The sequence below is a fragment of the Schistocerca serialis genome, chromosome 2 (genome assembly GCF_023864345.2).
Source record: "Schistocerca serialis cubense isolate TAMUIC-IGC-003099 chromosome 2, iqSchSeri2.2, whole genome shotgun sequence".
Lineage (NCBI taxonomy): Eukaryota > Metazoa > Arthropoda > Insecta > Orthoptera > Acrididae > Schistocerca > Schistocerca serialis.
The window spans coordinates 410,567,477-410,595,204 of record NC_064639.1 but is presented as its reverse complement, the minus strand read 5'-3'; the positions used below and the strand labels follow the sequence as shown (position 1 = coordinate 410,595,204).

The 27,728-nt window shown below is 46.0% G+C and overlaps 1 protein-coding gene across 5 annotated transcripts in view; it reads left to right on the top strand.

Annotated features, from left to right (window-relative positions):
• LOC126457244 (ras-like GTP-binding protein RhoL) overlaps window positions 1-27,728 on the top strand; it is a 345,853-nt gene that overhangs the window by 125,125 nt on the left and 193,000 nt on the right. Inside the window, exon 2 of one of the 5 annotated variants that reach the window (XM_050093392.1) lies at window positions 5,180-5,307. The exons of the other annotated variants lie outside the window; for them this stretch is intronic. Within the exon in view, the coding sequence (XP_049949349.1) occupies window positions 5,257-5,307 (51 nt within the window). The 5' untranslated portion in view covers window positions 5,180-5,256. The remainder of the gene's footprint in view (window positions 1-5,179; window positions 5,308-27,728) is intronic. 5 annotated transcript variants of the gene reach the window in all.

Sequence of the window (27,728 nt, the reverse complement as noted above, 5' to 3'; positions counted from 1 at the left end):
GACAACAAAACGGGGCGTACAATCTCATCAACGTACCGCCGTGGTGTAAGGGTGCCACGAATGAAAACCAAAGGGGTCATGCTATGAAAAGAAATGGCACACCAGACCATCACTCCTAGTTATCGGGCCGTGTGGTGGGCGACTATTAGATTGATATCTTACCGCTGTCCAGGGCGCGTCTAGTCACATCTACGAAAGTGCTCGAAGAGCTCCTTGAAAAAATGACGTCGTAGTTCTCGCGAATCTGAGTTGCGAAAATTTAGAGCAGCTGTTCAGGAAGAAAAATTTACGACCATTACGCTGCCACCTTCGGACATTCTCGCAGGGGTCATGAGAATGAGAGAGGTACACAGTCACTTTTTCCTTGCTCGATACGCAAATGAGATAGGAAAGAAAATCGACAATATACGTGCGATGTATCCTCCGCCAGTGGCGTGTGGAGCACATATGTAGATGAGAAACTGAACTTCAAGCCTATTCCTGCTAGTAGACTACAGGAAAGTCATAAACATGGCAAAGATTTAAAAACCACGACCACACTAATCCGCTCTAAAGACCATAGACCAAATACTAATTTCATACAAATTCGCAGCTGCTAACCTTTACAAGAACAATAAATTATTACACTCAAATTCATTAAATTACCTCAGGCAAAAGAAAGCTTATAATCGGTGCAGGTGGCAGATCTAAACGCTAAAAACCAACCGTCCCATTCCTCAGCCACCATACGGACAAGTGATGTTGCTTGTCCCCCTAAATAATCTCACAATTCATATAGCAACAAGCCTGTACTTGCTCTCTCAGAGCCTACTGACGCTCTCCCTTTCATTTAGCCCAAAATGCTTGCGACAGTGTGAGTAATAGGATTCAACATCAGCACAGTTTTGAAACACCTTGAATAGTAACGCGACAGCCATATTAGATCATTGGCCTGAAGTAAACTATGGAAACGACAGAAACATTCAATCGTCATGGTCGTTCAAAACTTAAGGCGACAGGAAGGTGTTTCATAGTATCACACTACGTTCATCTCGTCTCTAATTCTTCTCAGGGCAGTGGCTTACTTAATGGAATTGCACTCAACAGCACGGAACTGTTTACTGCAAACTGAGAGCCTATAGCCAGTATACGGTAGCTGACTCGGCTGTCCGCCTCAGCCTGTGGCAGCATGTGAGCCTCTCTGGCGCGGCATTGTCCTTATCGCTGTGGTTTCAACTTCTCGATCCGACAAAAGCGTGGCCAGGCTTCTTTCGCAGCCTTGAACAATGTCCAGGAGTAGTGCACGGGCGTCTTCTGGCTGTCTTTAACTATAAAATTACCAAAAAAGCAGCAACCAGTCGCAAAATCATGTTTTATTTATCCACTTTTACAAATCGATTTCAACTGATTAACAGCCATTATCGGTGCTTTCAACGAATATGTGCCACATATAAAACATGCTTTTGCGACTGATTGCTGCTTATTTGGTAATTTTATGGTTTATGGTCGCTGCACAACTTGGGAACCACATGGGCCCACCATTCGTAAGTCTTTAACTACACTACTGGCCATTAAAATTGCTACACCAAGAAGAAAAGCAGATGATAAACACGTATTCATTGGACAAATATATTATACTGGAACTTACACGTGATTACATTTTCACGCAATTTGGGTGCATAGATCCTGAGATATCAGTACCCAGAACAACCACCTCTGGCCGTAATAACGGCATTGATACGCCTGGGCATTGAGTCAAACAGAGCTTGGATGACGTGTACAGGTACAGCTGCCTATGCAGCTTCAACACGATACCACAGTTCATCAAGAGTGCTGACTGGCGTATTGTGACGAGCCAGTTGCTCGGCCACCATTGACCAGACGTTTTCAATTGGTAAGAGATCTGGAGAATGTGCTGGCCAGGGCAGCAGTCGAACATTTTCTGTATCCAGAAAGACCCGTACAGCACCTGCAACATGCGGTCGTGCATTATCCTGCTGAAATGTAGGGTTTCGCAGGGATCGAATGAAGGGTAGAGCCACAGGTCGTAACACATCTCAAATGTAACGTCCACTGTTCAAAGTGCCGTCAATGCGAACAAGAGGTGACCGTGACGTGTAACCAATGGCACCCCATTCCATCACGCCGGGTGATACGGCAGTATGTCGATGACGAATACACGCTTCCAATGTGCGTTCACCGCGATGTCGCCAAACACGGATGCGACCATCATGATGCTGTAAACAGAACCTGGATTCATCCGAAAAAATGACGTTTTGCCATTCGTGCACCTAGTTTCGTTGTTGAGTACACCATCGAAGGCGCTCCTGTCTGTGATGCAGCGTCATGGGCAACCGCAGCCATGGTCTCCGAGCTGATAGTCCATGCTGCTGCAAATGTCGTCGAACTGTTCGTGCAGATGGTTGTTGTCTTGCAAATATCCCCATCTGTTGACTCAGGGATCGAGACGTGGCTGCACGATCCGTTACAGCCATGTGGATAAGTTGCCTGTCATCTCGACTGCTAGTGATACGAGGCCGTTGGGATCCAGCACCCACCGATCCCATATTCTGCTAAAAGTCATTGGATCTCGACCAACGCGAGCAGCAATGTCGAGATACGATAGACCGCAATCGCGATAGGCTACAATCCGATCTTTATCAAAGTCGGAAACGTGATGGTGCGCATTTCTCCTTACACGAGGCATCACAACAACGTTTCACCAGGCAACGCCGGTCAACTACCGTTTGTGTATGAGAAATAGGTTGCAAACGTTCCTCATGTCAGCACGTTGCAGGTGTCAACACCGGCGCCAACCTTGTGTGACTGCTCTGAAAAGCTAATCATTTGCATATCACGGCATCTTCCTCCTGTCGGTTAAATTTCGCGTCTGTAGCAATTTTAATGGCCAGTAGTGTATATACGCAGCCTCTCTTGTGCCACCTTGTCAGTGATCTGAAATACACTCTTGAGCCAAAACATTATGACAGGACATTAATCCCACTCTGCCTTTCTCCCCACCTTCCTTCCTTCCTTCATTTTTGGTTAGTAATGTGGGTACTCGCATGAGTTTTTTTTAACAAGGTAGACTGAGCCGAGATAAAAGTTACTCTACTGACTTCTGTGAAAATAAAACACTGACTTCAGGATAACTATTCAACCACTATGACTTCCATTACCTGGTAAGCACACCAGATAAAAAATTAAGGATCCCCAGGAGAAATCATCATACCGTGTGACACTGACTCTAGCCTTGACAATGGTGTCACTTTGGTGATGAAGATAGTTTAGGAGTTTTTGGTCAGGTGCACCACATTCAGTTGGTGCCACACGTAGATATACCCGCATGATGGTATGGTATTACTTGCCTATCTAGGGTTATTCGGCCGCCTGGAGTAAGTCCTTTTATTTGACGCCACGTCAGCAGCTTGCGCGTCTATCATGATGGAATGATGATGATACCCAGTCCCGGAGTGGATAAAATTTCCGACAAAGTCGGGAATCGAACCCTGCTCCCCCATCATGGCAGGCAACCACGCTGATCACTCAGATACGGAGGCGGACACGAAGGGATGATTAGATTCCATACAGTTACTAAACTGTGGGGATGTTGACTGCAACGTTTCAGCCTCTGTTCTAAGAAGTCCCAGACATTTTCCATGGGAGTAAAATGATTTAGCGAGCCAGTCGAGATGCTATGGAGTGCCTGAGTATTTGTCACACAAGAAACGTATACGTGCAAATACATAAAAGCTGAAATAAACATCCTGTATATCCATGGTAACCCACATGAGTGAGTCATAGCACAAAAAACATTACCAAAACTACACAGCACCCCCTCCTGTCTGAATTACAGCGTCCACACAATGCACGCCGCAAACCTCGCTGGACCGTTCGTGCACTCGACGCTTCGCATCATTTGACAAGAGGCAAAACTGAGATTCATCGGACGACAATATGCGCTTCCATTCAGTTACTGTCCCATTTCCGTGTTGTTCGACACCACTGAAGACGTAAAGCTTCTTGGAGCGCTTTGAGCAATGCTCTTTTGCAGAGTACCCAACTCCAAATGTCCATTGCATGCACTTCCCTTCGCTCGGTAACTGGTTGATAAGCGCCTACATTCACCGACAGCAGCAATTCCTGTCGGAATGAGAGTTTTACTCTGCAGCGGAGTGTGCGCTGATATGAAACTACCTGGCAGATTAAAACTGTGTGCCGGTCCGAGACTCGAACTCGGGACCTTTGCCTTTCGCGGGCAAGTGCTCTACCATCTGAGCTATCCAAGCACGACTCAAGCCCCGTCCTCAGAGCTTTACTTCTGCCAGTATCTCGTCTCCTACCTTCCAAATTTTACAGAAGCTCTCCTGCGAACCTGCAGAACTAGCATTCCTGAAAGAAAGGATATTGCAGAGACATGGCTTTGCCACAGCCTGGGGGATGTTTCCAGAATGAGAAGTTTGGAGGGTATGAGACGAGGTACTGGCAGAAGTAAAGCTGTGAGGAGGGGGCGTGAGTCGTGCTAGGGTAGGTCAGATGGTAGAGCACTTGCCTGCGAAAGGCAAAGGTCCCGAGTTCGGGTCTCGGTCCGGCACACAGTTTTAATCTGCCAGGAAGTTTCATATCAGCGCACACTCCGCTGCAGAGTGAAAATCTCATTCGCACCCGTCTAGACCGCTTGATGCTAACAAGCGGGAGAGAGAGACAAAACTTCAATAAATTTAAATAAAAAATAAGTTGTACCTTTTTTTTAACACTGTTTACAATGTGTCACCAGTCATTAACCTTTTAAAACTATGCAAAAAATTGATATTTTATGCCGAAATAGGAAATTAGTCATATTTAAGTAAACAAAGGCATACTTTTTGAAATACACTTCCTTTTAAAAACATCCTTTTTATTTACCTGTGCTTGAAATAAGATACACTAGATTGTCTTTAAGAAATTACTAAACTGTTATCATAGCTGTTCCGAAATTTCCGTTACAAACTTCTAGCATTTGTAGAGAGAAGTGAGTGCATAATATTTTGAATAGGAACCCATGTCCGGAAACGTACCGCTTCCGTTCTACTACGCTTTCAGTTTAGATGTTTAACTTCTCCACTTCTAATGTTACTTAAAATCCGTCTTGATTGCAAATTTTTTATTCATATGACCGGTTTCGGTTCATTCAGAACCATCTTCAGATCTGATATTTCAGTTACAGGAGTAACCCGTCCAAATCCAGCAAATTTCACATGCTACGTCACGTCACGTGAACCCAGTACGTTGTCCTCGATGGTGAGATCGGAGGTGAGGGTATCATCTGGAGTGCTCCAGGGAAGTGTGGTAGATCCGCTGTTGTTTTCTATCTACATAAATGATCTTTTGGATAAGGTGGATAGCAATGTGCGGCTGTTTGCTGATGATGCTGTGGTGTACGGGAAGGTGTCGTCGTTGAGTGACTGTAGGAGGATAGAAGATGACTTGGACAGGATTGTGATTGGTGTAAAGAATGGGTGCTAACTCTCGTTCTGTTTGGAAGCGGAACAGGGAGAGAAGATGCTAGTTGTGGTACGAGGTACCCTCCGCCACACACCGTATGGTGGATTGCGGAGGATGTATGTAAATGTAGATGTACTCACTCCGCCGTACAAGTCATAAAAATTTCTAAATGGAAATCCCGAACACCCAGTATAACCGAAAACGACGAACAAGTAAGTGAAATCACTCTAATCTGGAGACTGAGTGAGAAAACTGATGTAACTAAAGTAAACTTCATGGAATTGGGTCAGTTGTTGTCTCATATTAAGTGAAATCACTCAGACCCGGAGAATGAGTGGGAATATTCATATAGCTGACGTGGTCGCAGAGACTAGTTTCATTCGGTTGTTTCATTCGACTAAAAAAAAGCCACGAAGCGAAAAACCAATCGACCGGCCATTCGGTTGTTACGACCAGTCGGTAGTCCCGTCAGTACAGAGAGCCGGCAGTGCCGGAACAGCCGGGCGGCTTGTGTGGACGCAGCTGCGGCCTTAACCCAGATGCGGGCAGCGCGTTTCTCTCTGGGTCTGGGTCACGGCCGGCCAGACCTTCTCCTGCCGATGGCGCCCGACACCCATCCCAGACTCCCTTCTGAGAGCTAATAGCGGGGCTCTCGCCACACGGCAGTCACACTTCTCCGTCAGTTATGATGGATGTCCTAGTTAGCTCACCATGGACAGTGGATATGAACACTGCCCTGCAACACTGTCTATAGATGTATAAAGCATTCTCTGACTTCTTATCGCGTCAATTCAGGACAAAACCTCCATCGTCTTCATCAAGAGTAACTGACTGTCAAAACTTCCGCTATGGTGGCCTTGCATAGCCCATAGACGGCTTCTGATTGGTTGATAATTACGTCATGCTATCGCAGATAGTGTCAACGTCTGCGCTGGTGGCGCCACCGCTCGCGCCGTATCGTAAACATTGAGATAAATATCTCTGCGGTTGTTAGAGTTCTTCCTGCACATTCTTACTTCTACAGCCTCTTTAATTATAGACCCGTAGTATATAGGAGCCTGGGACAAAAATTTTGTTTCATAAAACAATATTTTGTGTATGTTTGTGAAGCAGTGCTGAGCACCTACATATTTCTCCTGTTCTTGATGTTTAATGTACTGTTGATGTTCTACACAGGTCGGAAACGGTACGGACGGACTGACCGATGTAATTGCTTCCGCGCTCACCATTCAAATCAAATAGCTCCAAGCACTATGGGCCTTAACATCTGAGGTCATCAGTCCCCTACTTAAACCTAAAGACATCAAATACTGCCATGCTTGAAGCAGGGTTCGAATCTGCAACCGTACAAGCAGCGCGGTTCCGGACTAAAGCGCCTAGAAGCGCTCTGTCACAGCGGCAGACGCGCTCACTATTGTTCTACGTCCCAGGGGCCATGAGGCCGAGACTGTCCTTAACAAGGCATAGCACCTGCTTTATCTTCTTAGGAGGTAGGAAAATACTGTAGATCTTACACCTCGTCTTCCCAGGACTCTGCGCATTTCGATGGGTATAGCGCCGCAGAAATGAACGAATGCAATCGGTGCCTCATCACGTCAGTGTTCAACATTTTCACGTCTCCTTTGCCGGCCGGAGTGGCCGTGCGGTTCTAGGCGCTACAGTCTGGAGGCGAGCGACCGCTACGTTCGCAGGTTCGAATCCTGCCTCGGGCATGGATGCGTGTGATGTCCTTAGGTTAGTTAGGTTTAATTAGTTCTAAGTTCTAGGCGACTGATGACCTCAGAAGTTAAGTCGCATAGTGCTCAGAGCCATTTGAACCACGTCTCCTTTTCTTGCGGAACGCTGATTTTATATCACGTGACCCATAGCCGTTTCTTAGGAACACGTACTTCAGATGATTAACTTTCGGAATCCAAGTGGTCCTCATGAGAAACAGTTTTTCCTCTTCGTACCACTATACTTAAAACTTCTCTCTTCTGGACTGAGTGGTCAAAACTCTGGGCGCTAAGATACACTGCTTGAGTTTGCGATACACTGGGTAGCTGAGACATATACCCCACTTTTGATGAACCAAAGCATTTTAAAATGTCAGCCTTCCTTTTTTCTCTGTCTCGGCAGTGAACTGGATGTTTGGGAGCATACTTTCTTTACAACGTCATGTGTCCGAAGTGCCGCCAGGCGGCTTCCATTGCCGCGGTGAGCAACGGTCATAATGTCTTGGCGCATCAGTATACACCCTAGTGTGGAACTCAAGGACGAAAGTAACTTCCGAACGCTGTGTCACTGCCAAATGTCGTAGCTCGATGAAACTTGGGCAGTACATTCAAAGACAGCAACTATGCTGAACTCACCATGATCTTATTGGTCCCCCAGACATTACAAAAGGCTGAATATCGTACTGAACACGGTGTGCATCACCACGGACTGCAATGTATGCTCTGCGACATGCTCCCATGCCCGCATCTCGTGGTCGTGCGGTAGCGTTCTCGCTTCCCACGCCCGGGTTCCCGGGTCCGATTCCCGGCGGGGTCAGGGATTTTCTCTGCCTCGTGATGGCTGGGTGTTGTGTGCTGTCCTTAGGTTAGTTAGGTTTAAGTAGTTCTACGTTCTAGGGGACTGATGACCTAAGATGTTAAGTCCCATAGTGCTCAGAGCCAGAGCCATGCTCCCATGCTGGCCACAAGATTGGTCGCGGTTGACAGCTGCTGGATGATCACTGGGATTGTGGATGTCCCGTGCTTGCCAGGTGGTTGGATGGGTTGTTTTGGGGGAGCAGACCAGACAGCGAGGTCATCGGTCACATCGGATTAGGGAAGGACCGGGAAGGAAGTCGTCCGTGCCCTTTCAGAGGAACCATTCCGGCATTTGCCTGGAGCGATTTATGGAGCGATTTAGGGAAATCACGGAAAACCTAAATCAGGATGGCCGGACGCGGGATTGAGCCGGCATCCTTCCGAATGAGAATCCAATGTGCTAGCCACTGGGCCACCTCGCTTGGTTTGCCAAGTGGTAAGGAGTTCTTGTGGTAGGGCGTTAGATTCCTCCACCAGCGCATTTGAAAAGTGCTGGATGATCGTTAGTGAGTATGGACGTGCTGCGTACGTCTCCCTAACGCATCCGATATGTGCTCGAAGGGATTTAAGTCGGGGCACAAGCAAGCCAATCCATTCGCCGAATATTCTCTCGTTCGAAGAGCTCCTCCATCTTCGCTGTTCGATACGGTCGAGCATCGACGTCCATAGAAACGAAGTCAGGGCCGAACGCTCCCGTGAAAAGACACACGACACGTGGGAAAGCAGTACAGTGCCACAATATCATTGACCAGTAAGTAAGCCGTGTTCAAAGATTTCAAAGGCAATACGCCGATACAACATTATGCCTCCTCACACCATAAGACCTGGACCACCAAAACTAACATCTTCGCCAATGTTCCTGGGTATATTGTGTACGCATTCCTAGTTCTCACCATAAGAGGCTACGTCCAGCATTGTCAGGTTTGATCTTTGGTGGTCCACGTGTTACTGTTTGCGGAGGTATACCGTTGCGTCGGGCGTACTGACCTCCAAATCTGGTCATCGTTATTGTGACACTATATTTTTTTTCCATTATGTCTTTTGAGGGGTGCATTCGGCCCTAGCAGATGGAGGATCTCTTGGAACGAGAGGATATTCGGCAAGTGGACTGATCTGTCCCTTTCCCCACGACTTGAATCTCATGAAGCACCTGCGGGATGCGGTGGGGAGACGTATTGCAGCACATGCACATGCACATGCACCAGCGATCACCCAGCAGTCGTCATCCGCACTGGTGGAAGAACGGATGGAACCCTGTACCACAACAACTCCTTAACCAACCTTGTGACCAGCATGGAAGCACGTTGCAGAACATGCAGTGGTGTCCGTGCCAAGAACACACCCTACTAAGAACCACATTCTGCCTTTTATAACGCTCATGGGACCATCGTGATCGCGGAGATTTCAGTGTAATCACTGTCTTCGAGTAAAAGTGCCATTTCTGTTTGTCTCATTGCTTATTTCTTTCAGTCACCTTCGGTACTACAAAGTAGCAGTTCTTCCTGTGTATGGTCCAAGTTTGATCCAGCTGTCTTACTTGGCAGAGACAAATCATGCGAAAGTTACTTACGTCCTTAAGTTTTGCACCCCATTGCACTTGCATAAGGTCTAACGCCACAACTCAACCACAACTATACTAAAGATGCTTTCATCTGCACGAGTGTGGTAAAATTATTTTAACTTCTACTTCAAGATTTTCAAGGGAAATGACGGTTAAATGTGTTTATATATAATGCTAGAGGCCATTTATTCAATCATAGATTGTTAAAGAGACTGCGGTCTAATACGCGCTGTGCCATGCAGCCACAGTTACAGTATGCGTTGAAAATGGTTTCCATATGCCTCAACGCACGCGTGTACCCGTCGTAGCATGTTCTGTCTCACACGTTCACATCGTCCAGGCTGCATCCGAACAGTGTCAAAGGCAGCACGAATACGCTGCATCAGTGTCTCCATATCTGGAATGGGCTCTGCATGCATGATACTTCTGAGATGTGCCCATAAACAGAAATCGCACGGGTTGAGATCCGGTGAACGAGCAGGCTATCCAACTGGACTCCCTCGTCTCATCCATGGGCCAGGGAAGACACCATTGTTATGTGTCCGGACGTTAACAGCGAAGTGGGCTGGAGCACCATCATGTAGCAGCCACATAACCCTTCGAATCACCAATGACACTTCTTCCAGCAGGGGAGGCAAGTCACCCGCAAGAAACGCCGATAGTTCCGGCCTGTTAGGCGACGTAGAAGAAAGACTCGTTCCAAAATCGGTCGCCCACACATTCCGGCTGTACCGGCGCTAATGGATCAAATGGCTCTAAGCACTATGGAACTTAACATCTGAGGTCATCGGTCACCCAGACTTAGAACTAATTAAACATAAATAACCTAAGGACATCACACACATCCATGCCCGAGGCAGCATTCGAGCCTGCGACCGTAGCAGCAGCGGGGTTCCGGACGGAAGCGGCTAGAACCGCTCGGCCACCGACGCTAATGATTCAGTCGCTATACCATGGAGGTTCTGCATACTGTCCCACAGATGACTGTTTTGAAAGTTAAAGATACCATCTGCATAAAGGTGCCCTCATCTATGAACAGGATGGATGACACAAATCCCGGAATCGAAGCCGGCCGCGGTGGTCTAGTGGTTCTAGGCCCGCAGTCCGGAACCGCGGGACTGCTACGGTCGCAGGTTCGAATCCTGCCTCGGGCATGGATGTGTGTGATGTTCTTAGGTTGGTTAGGTTTAAGTAGTTCTAAGTTCTAGGCGACTGATGACCACAGAAGTTAAGTCCCATAGTGCTCAGAGCCATTTGAACCATTTTGAATGTTTTGAACCGGAATCAAATTTGCCTGGTGAAGAAACCAGTGAAAAATCTGCTCCCGATGGAGAAAGTCTGTCTGTCGCTAATAAGCCCTGCATACGCTGCAAGTGATTAGGATAGTAACAGTTGTCATAGAGAATGTTCCACATTGTCGACTGGCTCACCCTGTGCTGGCGGGTCAACTACCTGGCACGGCGTTTCCTTCCACAGTGTTAATCACATTTTCCTCCAAGTCTGCTGTCCAAACATTTCCTGCTTCCTGAAACGACCCTGTCTCTGAATGCTGTGGTTGTATTCGGCGGGGATAGTCTCCTGATACAACCTAGCTGCCCGCTGCCCGTTGCCATTAGGCTTTCTGTACGGAAACACCGTGTCGGCGAGCTCTGGATTCGAATACGGTACCACTGTGTACAACGCTGTATCACATCCACTTGAAGGTGAGTCAGTAAGATAAGTGAATCGGCCACATTACCAATTATTATGCAGGAAAGAGCGCTAGGGTGACGTATGAGGAACAGTACCACCCTCCAGGAGGAAACCAAGCGTACTGTAACTGTGGCTGTATGGTACAGACCGCAGTCTCTGTAACAAAATGTGATTGAGTAAATGGTCTCCAGCATGGAAACCATACATTTTCGGACATACGATCATTAGACCCGGCGGAGGTTCGAGTCCTCCCTCAGGCATGGGTGTGTGTGTGTGTGTGTGTGTGTGTGTGTGTGTGTGTGTGTTTGTCCTTGGCATAATTTAGGTTAAGTAGTGTGTAAGCTTAGGGGCTGATGACCTTAGCAGTTAAGTCCCATAAGATATCACACACATTTGAACATTTTTGAACTAAATATATACCGGAAGAGTGGTGTGCTGATTTTACTTATCTCCAGCATTACTGTCCAATGACGCTTTGGGCCATTAGTCTAAAGGCCAATGTCCCGGAGGGCACGGCATTTACAATATTAGTCACCGACCTACATCAAAGAGGCGCCAACTGCCAAAGCGAACGGCACGCAGTTAAAGCGGCACGCTCAAACGTCCCGGAACCGTGTCAATATTTAGCGGACAGAACAAGCACTTCGCAGACAGCAAGGTCTTGCTGCACTTCTCGTAGAAGGAGATTAAGCACACTATAGCGGCCAGTAGGACAAGAATTCCTCTGTTTAGATAAAGTCGAATGTACAAAGAATGGCAGCACCAATGTTCAGGGCATAACGCAAATGCTGAAAAATCTGAACTAGAACACACCTAAAAGATGATTTCTAATATCTAAATAAAACAGTTTTAGAAAAATGTGGGAAAAAGTTTAAAGAAGACTCTTCCTCAGACTGTTACATTCCGTTCTTGTAATGACAGCGGACAGGAACATCTCGAGTACAGACATGAACGCTGTTATTCTCCCCATACTCTGGTTGTTTATGGCACAAAAAGAAGCCATGGTGGATGTTGCAATACAAGTTTCCACTGATAGGCGCTTTGAGTGAATTGCAGTGTGCAAACGAAATGGTGACCGAACAGCAACAAACTGTATTGACGAGAGCCGGCCGAGGTGGCCGAGCGCTTCTAGGCGCTTCAGTCCGGAACCGCGCGACCGCTACGATCGCAGGTTCGAGTCCTGCCTCGGGCATGGATGTGTCTGATGTACTTAGGTTAGTTAGGTTTAAGTAGTTCTAAGTTCTAGGGGACTGGTGACCATAGATGTTAAGTCCCATAGTGCTCAGAGCCATTTGAACCATTTTTTTTTTTTTTTGAGATCCTGTGCTGATACAAACTCTAGAAACCGCTTCGCTAAGGTGTGACTTACCAGCGGAAATGTGGTGGTATCCAGCTAGACATGAGAAAAAAGTTGTTTCAATCTTGTTGTGATTTCATAGCAAATAACACCAACGAAAACCTCTGGGGATGAGAAATATTACTGGCATCAACTGTCCAAATAACATTCAATTTTGGTAGTTCCTTTCACCCTGAATCGTTAAGTCAAGTTTTTCTAATTCTGTAGTGTGTTGGTTGACTTCACCCATTACAGAAAGTTTACTTCACCCGAAAAAAAAAACTAAGCAGTAAACACTCACATCTTCCAAATCTGACAGAATTTCAAAATAAAAGCCATACTATTTGTTTATACCCCTACGAAGTACAGTTATCGAATATCTCACTTTGTAAGGATTTATGTGCTAACAGTTTCGAATCGTGGGAAATCCAGGTTTCGTACTTGCAGGAGCAATGGCTTGGTTAAGGATACTTGCAGACACTTCGATTTCTTATTCGAATTCCGTATGTGGAAAGTGCTCATTAAGTACACAACTTCAAAGCCTTTGTAGTAGGTGTCTTTCAGTTCCGTAAGATTATTCTACACTTCTGTCTTTGTAGAGATGGTAGTTGGAGTCCGTTGTCAAAACCTGTTACGCCGTACCAAGTGTGTACGTAATTCATAAATACCTGCGGTGAGTTTTCGCGATAGAGTGCAGTAATTATGTTTTAATGGGCGAGTATGTAATGTAATGGAATCGGTAAAATTCGTTGCTTGCACTTAGCCTACTCTTGAACAGCTTCAGAGGGGAAGCCCTGAGCTTTTCACCACTTGGCGGATGTATCACAGTCGACAGTGTCACGAGCCTCCCCCCCCCCCCCTCCCCGTCGTCCGCCAACAGGGCAGCCCTGAGTTTTTCACCGCCTGGCTGATGTGTCACCAGTCACACACCTCTCCCACCCCCTTCCCCCCACGTGTGCGAGACATACTGCGGAGCGGAGAGGATGACATATCCCGCAAGCCACCTCGGCACATGGCGGAGGGTACTTTGTGTACCACTGTCGTTTCCCCCCTTTTCCTGTTCCAGTCGCGAGAATTTCGAAAGAAGAAAGATTGCCCGTAAGCCTCAGTGAGGTATTTTCGCGAAGTATACGTAAGAGCAAGCAATATATTTGTTGACCCTTTTAAGAACTTACTTCACCAATAATCTGCACCGTGATGCAGAACACCTCTCTTGCAGTGTGTGCCACGGGAGCTGATTGGTCGTCTCTGTGACACTTTGGTGCTTACTAAATGAACGTGTAACGAATCGTGCTGCTCTTCTGTGGATCTTCTCTATTTCCTCTCAGTCCTATCTGGTACAGATCGCACACTGACGACCAATATTCAAGAACTGGTCGAACGAGTGTTTTGTTAGCTACTTCCTATTTTGACGGATTGCATTTCCTGAGAATTCTTCCAATAAAAGTCACTCTGACGTCTGCCTTGTGATTAATTTTATGTGGTCGTTCTACTTAAAATCGCTTCGTACGCATACACCTATATACTTTATGGAGGTAACTGCTTCCAGTGATTGTTTTACAGTTGTGTAAAGATACAATATAGGCTCTTTCTGTCTATGGATTCGCTATATGTCACGTTTGTTTATGTTGGGGGTCCATTGCCACTCCATGCACAAATGTCGATCCTCTACAGGTCTTCCTGCATTTCTTTACAATTTTGTAGCACCACGACTTCTCTTTATGCAACAGCATCATCCGCAAAAAGCCTCGTGGACCTTACGACGCTATCTGTCGGATCATTTACAAGAGGGCATGCTGAAAAGTAATGCCTCCCAATTTTTATGTGATAATTCTTAAAGCTTTTTAAACAAAACAAACTTTATTAACATTCCATATCTTTATTTTTCACGTCTGCATATTTATTTCTCAACATAGTCACCTTGGCGACGAACACATTTCTCCCAAAGGCAGAGCAGTTTGTTGATACCATCAGTGTACAATGTTTGACAACCCCACTCCTGCTTGCACCGCTTCATCACTATCAAAGTGAAGTCCTCGAAGGTATTCTTTAAGTTTCGGAAACGCTCCAAGGTCACAAACGTGGAAGTTAGCACCACCGTATCCTTCATTACGAGCTCGAACAACCCGATGTCACACGTTACTGATGTCGATACACGCGTCACCCTATACAGCTTTAATTCTTCTATGAATTTCAAATGGAGACACGTTTTCTGCAATTATAAATTCGATTAGAGGGCGCTGTTTCTCATGCACCGACATATTTATTGCACACCGTCATGTTACACGCTATAGTTCGGAGCCCTAGCGTCAGATGGGTGCAACTTGCGTCAGCGTAGCGGGAAAGTCGACCGAGTGATACACGTCACATATAATACCTCAACCGATACTGAGAACAACCAAAATGGGAGGCATCATTTTTCAGCACACCCTCGTAATGCTACTATGACACTCCCCAAAGGCACGCCCGAAGTTACTCATAAGTCTGAAGACTTCAACCCGTTCAGAATGACATGCTGGAAATGATGGAAATTCTTCAATCCAGTCACAGAGTTGATACGATATTTCGTACGTTCGTATTTCGTTCTTTAGGCGGCAGTGCGAAAATGTATCGAATACCTTCCGGAAGCCAAGGAGCTCGACATCTAACTGGGTGCCTAGAATTAGTGCTATCTGGGTCTCCAGGACGAACAGAACGAGCTAAGTTTCACGTTCGGCATCCAGAAAAGTCTCGCCAGCATAAAACATGTTCCAAAATTCTAAAATTGACCGACCTCAAAGATATCCTGCTTTGAAACGGGAATTAACTGTGCTTTCTTTTTCCAATCATCATGGACACCTCACTCCTCCAATGATGTAGAGTATACGCTGCTAGAAGAGAGGGAAGTTCTTTTGCATACTCAATGTAGAATCGTATTGGTATCCCGTCAGCTCTGCTGAGCGATTTCGGCTTTTCTGTCTCATTGTCATGTATTTCGATTATCAGCCATTTTGTCGTTCGGGCAACGATTTAAAGAAAGCACTACAGTGCGATTTCCTCTGTGACACAGTTGTGCAGCCGGCCGCAGTGAAGGAGCGGTTCTAGGCGCTTCAGTCCGGAACCGCGTGACTGCTACGGTCGCAGGTTCGAATCCTGCCTCGGGCATGGATGTGTGTGATGTCCTTAGGATAGTTAGGTTTAAGTAGTTCTAAGTTCTAGGGGACTGATGACCTCAGATGTTAAGTCTCATAGTGCTCAGAGCCATTTGAACAGTTGTGCAAAAATATATTAGTATTTCGGTCTTTTCTGCGTCGTCCTCTGTTTCAGTGTCATTATCGTCACAGAATGTCTGTACCGATCCGTCTATTGATTTAAAATAAGACCAGAAGTTCTTAGGATTTTCTGTCAAGTCGGTAGACAGAATCTTACTTTCGAATTCGCTGAACGCTTCACGCATGGCTCCCCTTGCGCTAGTTTTGGCTTCATTTTAACCTTTGTTTGTCTGTAAGGCTTTGGTTACGTTAAACTGGTAGTGAAGCACTCATTGCCTTTGTAGCAGCTTTTTCTCCATCCCTGACAACTTCGCTCGGCACAAACCTGTCTAAAGCATTCCTTACAATGCCCTTGGAGCTCTATCCATTGATACTCATCGTTGCTAGTGCTGGAGATGTTACTTACGCATTCAGTGGTGCTGTAATGACTTTATGATAACTGATCTTTCTGTTCTACGCCGAGTCTAAAAGACCGGATCTGTTTGTCGCCAACAGTTCTAAGATGTTATTTTCATGGATCGGTTCTCTGATTAACTGCTGAAAGTAATTTTCGGGTAAGGCACTGATTCTTTGCCCCTATCAACCGTCCTAAGCTCTTGAGTCTCTCAATCTGTAGCTGTTAACTTGAAAACTATAACACGATTCCCAGCACTGACAGGCATTTTTCCTTGTTCGGTGTACTGGAGTGGGGTGCACTCAACTTTGTAATACCACTGGAGGAACTACTTGACTGAGAGGTCGAAACGTCAAAAATGGGCGTGCTTGCGGTGTGCTGTAACCCCATGCCCCTCCATACCTCATCCGATGTTGGATACCTGAGCATGACAAGACGGTCAGTCGACTATCGCGTGGTCTTCAGGGCCTGATCGCGGGATTTCCTTCCTTTAATATCACAGTTTCCACTCAGCTGTTCGACCACTACTGCTGCTGAGACATGGGGTCTATAACAACACCCGAATACCATATTTACTCCACCTTTAACACCCAAATTATTTCACTTTTTAAAGTTGCACTAAGCTCGTCTAGGTATTACCGTATTTTTTATGGATACCAACACTTCTCCACTGCAAACATTCAACCCATCTTTGCGATGTACATTCCAGTCGGAATTTAGAACTGCATAGCTTTTGACATCTGGTTTCAGCTATCTTTCTATCCAAAGTACTATGTGGGCACTGTTACCATTTACAAGCTAGATTAGTTCTGAGAGCTTTTCATAGATTCCCCAGCAGTTAACCAACACAACATTAACAATTTATTTCTCCCACCTACTACGATGAATGCTACTCTGTCTGCATTCAAAATTCATCTTATAGAGCCTGTCGAGGGATTTCTTTACCCTAAAAGAACAAATGTGCATGCCACTTCCTGTGTGTAGTGCACGCCTGAGCTCTTGAGGGCGGTCTATAATTCTCCAACGGATAGCACAGGCTGAGGAATTTGCGTCCTATGACATCACAAAGTCGTCTGAGCCTCTGGTTTAGGCCTTCCGCTCCGCTCCAAACCAGAGCACCATGTTCGACTCTGGAAACGGTGCTGCGAAACGATAGCTCTGCATCCACCCTGCGAGCGAGGCTAGCTGTCTTCACCAAATCAGCCAGGCACCTGTAGGAACCGAAGATAACCTCTGGCGTAATTCGTGCCTGCATCAGCCAGTGGGCTCAATTGCTGCCAGCAGAGGCTCCTTCACATATCGGACGAGACATTCCAGTAGACAAACAACCTGCTCGCTATTTTCTTGAGGGGGGGGGGGGGGCTCCATACCCGCCTAACACTGGAGCACTCAATGATCAGTCCCACCCTCTGCACTTGTCCAGACCTCACAGGAAGATTGGCCACAGACCGAACAGGCGAGGTGTCCCGTGCTGGCTCAGATACACTTCGTCCGCAGCGCGTTGTCTAGTGGCTAGCGTTGCTGCCTCTTGATCACGGGATCCCGGGTTCGATTTCCAGCCGGGTTGGGGATTTTCTCTGCCCGCGGGCTGGGTGTTGTCCTCACCATTTCATCATCATCTTCTTTATTTGTGACAGTGGCTAGATCGTAATTGTGTAAAAAACTTGACTGTGTAAAAATTGGGACTTTGTACGGGCGCTGATGACCACGCAGTTGAGCTCCCCAAAAACCAAACATCATCAGATACACTTTCAGAAGCAGGCAATACCGCAAATCCGTTTTTAAGACGTTTTTAAGGGGGACAGCCATGTGGCTGGTGCCCACTTTCGCCTTCCGCCAGAGATTAGCGACGCCACACCTTTTCGCTAATCACTGCCAGGTACGTGTCGAGCGGCTGGGGCGTGGGAATCGGAAGGCGCAACTGCATCAGGGATCCCAGGCCACAACGGCAGTATTGGCCGGTTCCCATCACAGAGCCAAATAAAAATAATGTGATAACTACAGATTCGAGTTGCCAACAAAATTTCAAACTCGTTGATAATAATCTGAGACCTTAGGGATGTGTAAATAACAAATCATAAAACTAAATCTGTGATTTTATGCAACTACAGTAATTTTCCCCAGATGACGAGTATCATAGATTGATTGCTTACATGAAGGACCATCAAATAGAGGGAAACAGAGTAATTTTCACATTCTCCATTTGGTTAATGTAGAAAATACTGAAAATGGCAAATTTCGTCAACAGCTCGTACCGTTAAATTTGTTTGTAAGGTGAAGCCACGCGTTGGCGTAGGTATAGCACTTTTCTCTCATTCCGAGAATTCGCGCCCAGACGGATGTCTCAAAGTGCGACGCAGAGAGATCGAACCGCTGTCTAGGACGAGGTTGCACCGTCGGTTGGTTTGCCTCGGCTGTCATGCTAGCTGCAGGGGCCTGCTTATCAACTGCGGATGCACACTGCGCTATCAATTAAGCGACAAAACACGTGCAGAGAGCAATAGTCCAACGCTTCCACAGTCCAGGGCCCGCGCCGTCCAGAGTGGCCCAGGGGTTCTAGGCGATATAAAGTCTGGAACCGCGCGACCCCTACGGTCAAACAGGTCCGAATCCTGCCTCGGGCATGGATGTGTGTGATGTCCTTAGGTTATTTAGGTTTAAGTAGTTCTAAGTTCTAGGGGACTGATGACCTCAGATGTTAAGTCCCATAGTGCTCAGAGCCATTTGAACCATTTTGAACCAGAGCCCGCAGATCAGCCGGTGATTGTAACTTCGTAACGCTAACATGCTAATTCTGAATTCACAACACAAACAGTGTCTCGCTTGTTGAAGTCAACCAGGCATCGGCAACTCGGGAAACTTTGTCGTAACGCCATGGACGCAAAACATATATGTTCTGGCAGTTCTCTTGAGATCCTGTGCTGATACAGACTCTAGAAACCGCTGCGCTAAGATGTGACTTACCAGCGGAAATGTGGTGGTATACAGATAGATATGAGGAAAAAGTTGTTTCAATCTTGTTGTTATTTCATAGCAAATAACACCAACGAAAACCTCTGGGGATGAGAAATATTACTAGAATCAACTGCCCAAATAACATTCAATTTTGGTAGTTCCTTTCACCCTGAATCGTTAAGTCAAGTTTTTCTAATTCTGGGCATTGAGTCAAACAGAGCTTGGATGGAGTGTACAGGTACAGCTGTCCATGCAGCTTCAACACGATACCACAGTTCATTAAGAGTAGTGACTGGTGTTTGTGACGAGCCAGTTGCTCGGCCAACATTGACCAGACGCAATCAATTGGTGAGAGATCTGGAGAATGTGCTGGCCAGGGCAGCAGTCAAACATTTTCTGTATCCAGAAAGGCCTATACAGGACCTGCAACATGCGGTCGTGCATTATCCCGCTGAAATGTAGGGTTTCGCAGAGATCGAATGAAGGGTAGAGCCACGGGTCGTGACACATCTGAAATGTAACGTCCACTGTTCAAAGTGCCGTCAATGCGAACAAGAGGTGACCGGGACGTGTAACCAATGGCACCCCATACCATCACACCGGGTGATACGGCAGTATGGCGATGACGAATACCCGCTTTCAATGTGCGTTCACCGCGATGTCGCCAAACACGGATGCGACCATCATGATGCTGTAAACAGAACCTGGATTCATACGAAAAAATGACGTTTTGCCATTCGTCCACGCAGGTTCGTCGTTGTGTACACCATCGTAGGCGCTCCTGTCTGTAATGCAGCGTCAAGGGCAACCGCAGCCACGGTCTCCGAGCTGATAGTCCATGCTGCCGCAAACGTCGTCGAACTGTTCGTGCAGATGGTTGTTGTCTTGCAAGCGTCCCCATCTGTTGACTCAGGGATCGAGACGTGGCTGCACGATCCGTTACAGCCATCTGGATAAGATGCCTGTCATCTCGACTGCTAGTGATACGAGGCCGTTGGGATCCAGCACGGCGTTCCTTGCTAACAATCATTGGATCTCTATCAACGCGAGCAGCAATGTCGCGATACGATAAACCGCAATCGCGATAGGCTACAATCCGACCTTTATCAAAGTCGGAAACGTGATGGTACGCATTTCTCCTCCTTACACGAGGCATCACAACAACGTTTCACCAGGCAACGCCGGTCAACTGCTGTTTGTGTATGAGAAATCGGTTGGAAACTTTCCTCATGTCAGCACGTTGTAGGTGTCGCCACCAGCGCAAACCTTGTGTGAATGCTATGAAAAGCTAATCAATTGCAAATCACAGCATCTTCTTCCTGTCGGTTAAATTTCGCGTCTGTGGCACGTCATCTTCGTGGTGTAGCAATTGAAATGTCCAGTAGTGTAGCTACATCAGAGTAGTGGGTTATCTCACTAATGTATGTTAGTAAACCCATCTATTCACGGCCGTAAATGTTTGTGACGGGAGGGCTCGCTGTTGTAGTTACAATGGGATGTAAATTGCAGCTGAATTATATCGTTACTTTTTACGAACAGTGGCACAACAAACAAGTTCTCCTGTCACTCATCCTGATAAAACAACCGAATAAATATAAATAAACAGCAGGGCCACCTTGTGGAAATATTAGGAATGTACTGTGAAACGATGTGCTGAACAATGCTTTTAAAACACATTTTCTTTCGGCGATAAAAATGCGAACCGCTCGCCTGCCGTGCGGTTCTAGGCGGCACAGTCTGGAACCGCGTGACCGCTACGGTCGCAGGTTCGAATCTTGCCTGGGGCATGGATGTGTGTGATGTCCTTAGGTTAGTTAGGTTTAAGTTGTTCTATGTTCTAGGGGACTGATGACCTCAGAAGTTAAGTCCCATAGTGCTCAGAGCCATTTGAACCATTTTTTTTGAAGCCCTCTTTCAAAATTGGTTCAAATGGCTCTGAGCACTATGGGACTTAACTGCTGAGGTCATCAGTCCCCTAGAACTTAGAACAACTTAAACCTAACTAACCTAAGGACGTCACACACATCCATTCCCGAGGCAGGATTTGAACCAGCGATCGTAGCGGTCGCGCGGTTCCAGACTGTAGGGCCTAGAACCGCTCGGTCACCCCGGCCGGCGAAGCCCTCTCTCTTTCATTGAATACGGTGTACATGCCTAAACTACAGAAGCATGTTAAGGTTTGCTCATACAGTACAGTCTCTCATGACCGGTACTTACGAGCTTTGCTGTGTGAATCCTCAGATGCTACAAAGAGGTGGTTAGTTGTTTTTCAAACTCAGAAAGACGAACAGTTCAGCTTGTTGAGCTTATTCAAGTTTTAAAGCCAACTAACTGCGTCCTTTTAGCCTCTAGGATGTCTAGCATTTGAAGCTGAAAACGTGAGTCACAGAACACGCCTTAGACCACGGTCTAATGCCCGTCTAACTAAACCACGAAACGCATTACGTTCATGGCTGGCGCCGCAGTAATTCATCTTCTGCTCGTTAACAGCGCGGGGACCCCTTCCTGTGTAAATATTATTGTTCTGTTAGGAGCTCGCTGAGCACTATCTTATGTAGCGCGCCGCTGACACTCGGACCTCGGCAACTGCTCTCCTACAGCTGGAAGTACTTAGCTCAGCAATAACAACCTGTGACGCGCCGCGCCCTACAGTAACGATCGCGTTGTGTGTGTGTGTGTGTGTGTGTGTGTGTGTGTGTGTGTGAGCTTGAAATCTTGTCGATATTTCCAGAATCTTCTCCCGTGCAACATACATCTAGATTTTTCACAGACCATCTTTTGTGCACATCATCGTAAACCCTATATTAACATAATGCAGCAGACATGTTTCGTTTTCTGAACTTTTCATTACCTGGTGAGCAGTTTCACCTGACGCTCCAAATTCGGCTACGTCTAACAGTCGTACTGTATCAGAAATATCTGTCAACATTGTCAGTCACGATGCAGTTCACCACATTTCGTGAGACGACGTTGAGCGCTAAACCCTTTAATGCCGTGTGCCGCGAATTCGCACCACATCACAGCGACGCTAATAAATGGAACGTAGACTGTTCTTGAGCGTTAGCGACGGTAGGTGCAGATTATACACGAAGCTACCAACACGTCTGACATGTGCTGCCATTTCCTGACTGTTTCGGGTACTTCTCGCCCGACCTTGTTTCCGCGCCTTCCTTCACGACCCGGACACGAGAAGTTGTCATTGATTGGAGAATTTAGGCTAGATATAGAAGTAACACCACTTCTGAAAATTAGTTGCTTGTTCTATAGTATCTGTGGCGTGACGTAAATCACATTTTGATGTAAAAAACTACTTGAACGTGCAACTCAATTTGAAAATATTGTTTGTGTAAAATACGCATCATTAGGCGTTTCTGGGAACATGAAAGAGATGGAATCAAGGAAGTGAAAGCAAATATACCGATTGATTTGTGGCACCAGAGTACTTCAGTGACCAATCGTGTTCATTATTTACGTATATATACTTCAGTTTATTACAACTTCACAATAATTCAAATGTTTTCAACATTTCACGATTATTGCGATGTGGAAATTGTGATGAAACGCTAATACTCTGGAACTTTTATTTAACTACCGATGGATTCCCGGGGGTCTATATTTCACGAAATGGAAATAAACATTTCAGATCTCCTGTAGTAACTGCGGAGGCAGTCTGTGGCAGTTTCAAAATTGCCCATAATAGACCGTGGCCTAGGCGTGTTCTGTGCCTCACGTTTCAGATTCAATTGCCCATAATAAATAAAATGTTGTACCAGAATTCAAATCCACAATAACAATGTAAAATCAAAATGTTAAATAAAAATATTTTGCTAAATAAAGTGTTGTAGGTGTTCAATGTCTCACATTCCTGTTGTCGCAAATATACAGCATACTCGGTGGTACCTGGCAGGTATAACATATCTCAGATGTGGCCTTATGTACTCATTACTGGTTACAAAACACGATTTTTTATTTTCTTGAAGTGGAAATTTATTCAGGTACTAAGGGATCGAATGGACTCATTGTTTTTGGGTGCGCAACTTGACGTAACTGTAGAACTAGCATTTCTTTGGTGGGACTCGACTGTTTCCAGAAGCTAACCACAGTGCACTGACATTTCTGTTTTTACTTCTCTGTGATTTCAGATCAAAGATAAGTGTGCCTGCAGACTGCAACTTGCAAAAACATGCCATAACAAATGTCGCGGTGTTAAGATCATGAGATTTATTGTATAACGTCTTCAGAATTACTGAAGACATTACTTTGCAGACTTCGACTGTTTCGTCTCTTTGAGTGCGTTATATGCACTTTTAGATCCTCCATGAGATCCAGTCATTACGTTTTCCAAATATGTCAGAAAGGTTAGTGACGATTAGCCGAAAATCGTTTTATTCTGTTCTTGGGTTCTTTCTCAAGCCACTTTTTGCCCTCCGCGCCTGGCGGTCTGTATCGTGTCGAGTCAGGCAGAATTCGATCCGCCGTCACGGGACGCGCTGCGCAAGTGTGCAGTCAGCCTTTTCCCACTCTCTTTGGCGACTAATTTGTTCTGCTGCTGATGTCCCCGGACTTGTTGTGGATAGCGTACCTGTACACTGGCTCTACAAATGGGAAGTGCACGTTGGCCGACAGTTCAGGACACTGAGTGGGACGTTTAAAAATGGCTACTGTTTTTAATATTTACGGAGGAACGGGAACAGAAGTACCATACTCAACGAGTGCTCGCAGCTGCGCTAGAATTCCGAACAGCTGACCTGGTCAAGGTCCTGGTGGTAGCCGGGTGTGTGTGCAAATGGTTCAAATGGCTCTGAGCACTATGCGACTTAACTTCTGAGGTCATGAGTCGCCTAGAACTTAGAACTAATTAAACCTAACTAACCTAAGAACATCACACACATCCATGCCCGAGGCAGGATTCGAACCTGCGACCGTAGCGTGTGTGTGTGTACCTGCATCGTCTGCATAACTGCGGTGGGTGCTTGTGCAGCAGAACTGATTTGCGATCATGTAACTAAGGATGAGTGTGGATGAAACGAAAGGAGAAACTGAAGCACAGTGCGGACGTCTATGCTGCTCCTCTTGAGTAGCACCAAATGTATCGTCGAACTTGTCTTCAATACACATCAAATGAATTCGCAATTGTGAATAAGGACTACCATCGGCTGTAGATGCAATGACGACAGTGAAATTTTTTGCCGGACCGGGACTCACCATTTGGCTAACCGTGCACGAATCACGGCCAGACGCAGACTTCCATATATCGTACATCCCTTACGTCGTGGACGCATGGTTGACGATATATGGCCGTGAGTCGCGCACGGATAGCCAAATGGTAAGGCGACCGCTCGCGATAAGCGGGAAATCCGGGTTCGAGTCCCGGCCCGGCACAAATTTTAACCGCCGTCTTTCCAATATACAGCTGATGGTAAATGATGAATTCATTTGATGTGTTTCGTAACGGCTGTGATCGCCGCAATGCCTGTTCCTCTGGACATGCATGCGTGTCCAAAGGAACTTTGCATCGTAATCAGAATAACACAGTTATCTTCAATAGCATTACACGTTGCGTATCCGTCCGACCCATATACTTTCACGTACCTAAATTATTCCTCAGCTCTAACATAGATATTTCTTTCAAACCTCTCTCTCTCACACACACACACCCTCTCCAACCAACCAGTATGACATGCCTCTATCCCTGAATATGCAGAGAGTTTTAGTATTTTACTCAGAATGTTTGAGCAGGTCTGCTGATCAGGATCTCTCGTACAGTATACAGTTCCAAGCGAACGGTCTCGCTGGACGCAGGAATCTCTTATTAAAGTTAAAAGGGAGCTCTGTCAAAATGATTGGTAACTGCGAGATAAAGACTGCAACACCTTCTCACTTTCCTCTGAAGATTGTCACTTCAATTAAATTGCCCGTCACCGTCTTTATACACACTCATGTTCGCTAGTGCTCTCCGACCCCAAGACCATACGTATGAGCGCCACGGGTGTCGCAGCCCCACTGTGTATTGCTTCCAAACAGTAAGTCACGTGAGTACAAAGTTCTGCCGAAGTTCCTCTAGCAGTTCCAAATCCATTGTTTACGTGTCAGCACTTTCCATCCTCGTTCTTACCAATAGGGATGCTGGAGTTGTTTTACTCACACCGGTAACTGAACCCCAGTACTATACAAGCGGAACAAAAGTAACCTGATAAGGTCACAGAAAGGTAGGGGCCGTTAAATCGAGCAAAATTTTCCCAATCGGCATAGTTCGGAAATGTACAGTTGTGTACTGACATAGAGTTCATGAGCTGCGGCAATGGTGCTGTTTGAATCAACTGATTCGAGACGCTGGAGTATCACTTCATCAAATTCCAAAGTGCTCAATGATTTTCGCCGTCTAGTGGGCGCAGACATTCCTGTTTCTCTCAAGCGTTGACCACAGCCATGAAAATGTTGGCGGTAGTAGCCTTCTGTTTCGTAAATGTTCAACATAGCATCGTCTCGCATTAAGTATTGCATCCCGTCACGTGAATGTCGGCTGGTTCGTTGTCTGTTTACCTTTTCATGGGTATTCCGTCGCAGTACAGCACACCAACAGAGCAGCAGCGCAGTCGGACAAAACCGCTCTGTTCGACACACCCAAACACGTTCTCTTACTAGACAAATTTAGCACGCTCGTCGCTGATTGGCTCGATGGCCGTAGCTCTACAACTATGAATTTCCACCAATAGCTACCTGGAAAAATTTTGCCCAATTCGACGTCCTCTGTTCTGTTCTGACCTTATTATGAGATTGTTTTTCTTTACACTATATGGATTGGCCTGCTGACTGATCCCTGCTTCATCCCCTCATAATGTTCCATTGGACGACAGTACTAGAGAAGCATGAGGTCACCATTTCACTCTGTCGGCCATTAATGTAGCGTTTCGACATAAGCACTCCTCCTCCAAGGAACACCTCAGCTGTCTCTGTTAAGACTGAATGAACCACCTGGATGCCTCCTACCCATGAAATATCGCTAGTGATACTGGAAATCTAACTTGTGATCTTATTGCTGCAGTAACAGACGATGGACTTTCAGCAGCGCCGGCTAAGTAGCTGAAATATCGCCGAGAGGGAAATTAAGGAAACAGAGAACAGAGGCGGTGGCACTCCGGGAAACTGGAGAGTCGTTTCCCACGCGCTCCAGCGGTGCCGTGGTAAATGATCGCCGGAATTAGTTTAGCTCCGGCCCTGACCAGTTTGAAAGTGGATTTCCGGACAACTGACTCGGCCGCTGTTTCAGGCAATTAATCAGAAGTTACGTACAGACTCTGAATCGCTGAAAGTCGTCGGGCGTTCGTTATTTCTTTTAAACAGACCTGTTGCCGTTGCGTGTTTGACTTTCAGCGTCACATTCACGACTTCCCGTCATTCTCAGAATCCTGCATTCCACGGGCATGGATGCGAATAGTTCGATTCATCTTTCTGTTTTAGTGCAAAGGCACGCTACAACGCACTTCCGGTGTGTTGTTGCTGTTTATATTTTGCTCTCATTCCTGAGTCGGACAGGCCTAAGTTTTCTGCTCTATTGAATAATTATTGGCAATTTTGCTTCCCAGTGATCCTAATGTTCTACTCAGACATTAAAATCACAATATTACGAGTATTCTTATCTCGTAATCAATAAGATAGTTACCATAAAACTGAAATGTAATAATGTTACAGTTTTGTTTTCGGCTCATGGAATGCCCTTCCCGTCCATTTTGGGTATAGAGCCAGCACTAAAATGTCCCAGCTGCTAAGCTTGAATCAAAGTTTTGAGATCTGTTCTTGAGTAAACAAATGTAATTTTTGTTGGTTCTTTGTTTCCTTCTTTCACTTTTTTAATTGGCCATGTTATACTATATTTTCAGGAATTTTATATGTCGAGAAACGTCCTTCGTACTTAGTCAGGCGTTTCTCTTCCTAAAATCTCGACAAGAAAAGTGTGACGATGCTTGTCGACGTACTCTTGTAGGTTAGTGAGTCTTTAACACAGCATTACCTGTAGGAAAGCGGAATGGCGGCCGACCGCTGTTTCACTGGACGACCGTATTGTGGAGTGATAGGGACTTATTTTGTCATCTCTAGATGTAACATTTGGTCGATTCTGAGATAATTACAATACTCGACTACACAAATGTGAGGCAGGAAATGGTGCGTTAATTATTCAAAGGATGTGAATGAAACAGAGAAAAAATCTAGAACTGGATTGCTTGGCGGAACTTTGAACCCCAATCAGCCTGTACGTCAGTGCAGAGTCATTATGACTGCACCACCTCGCTACCTCGCTAGGTGCCTCCTGGTCCTGTTCAAGTGGCTATATAGCTGCACTCGTTACGGTGAGTGTGGCATCTTTCCATTTCACACGTACAAAAAAAAAAAAAAACTAGTAGTGCCAGGAATCGAACAGGGTTCTCCTTGCAGCAGTCTCACAATGGTTTCTTAGTCATAGCCAGACATCAATTGGTACATATAAAAGTAATTAAATAAGAAA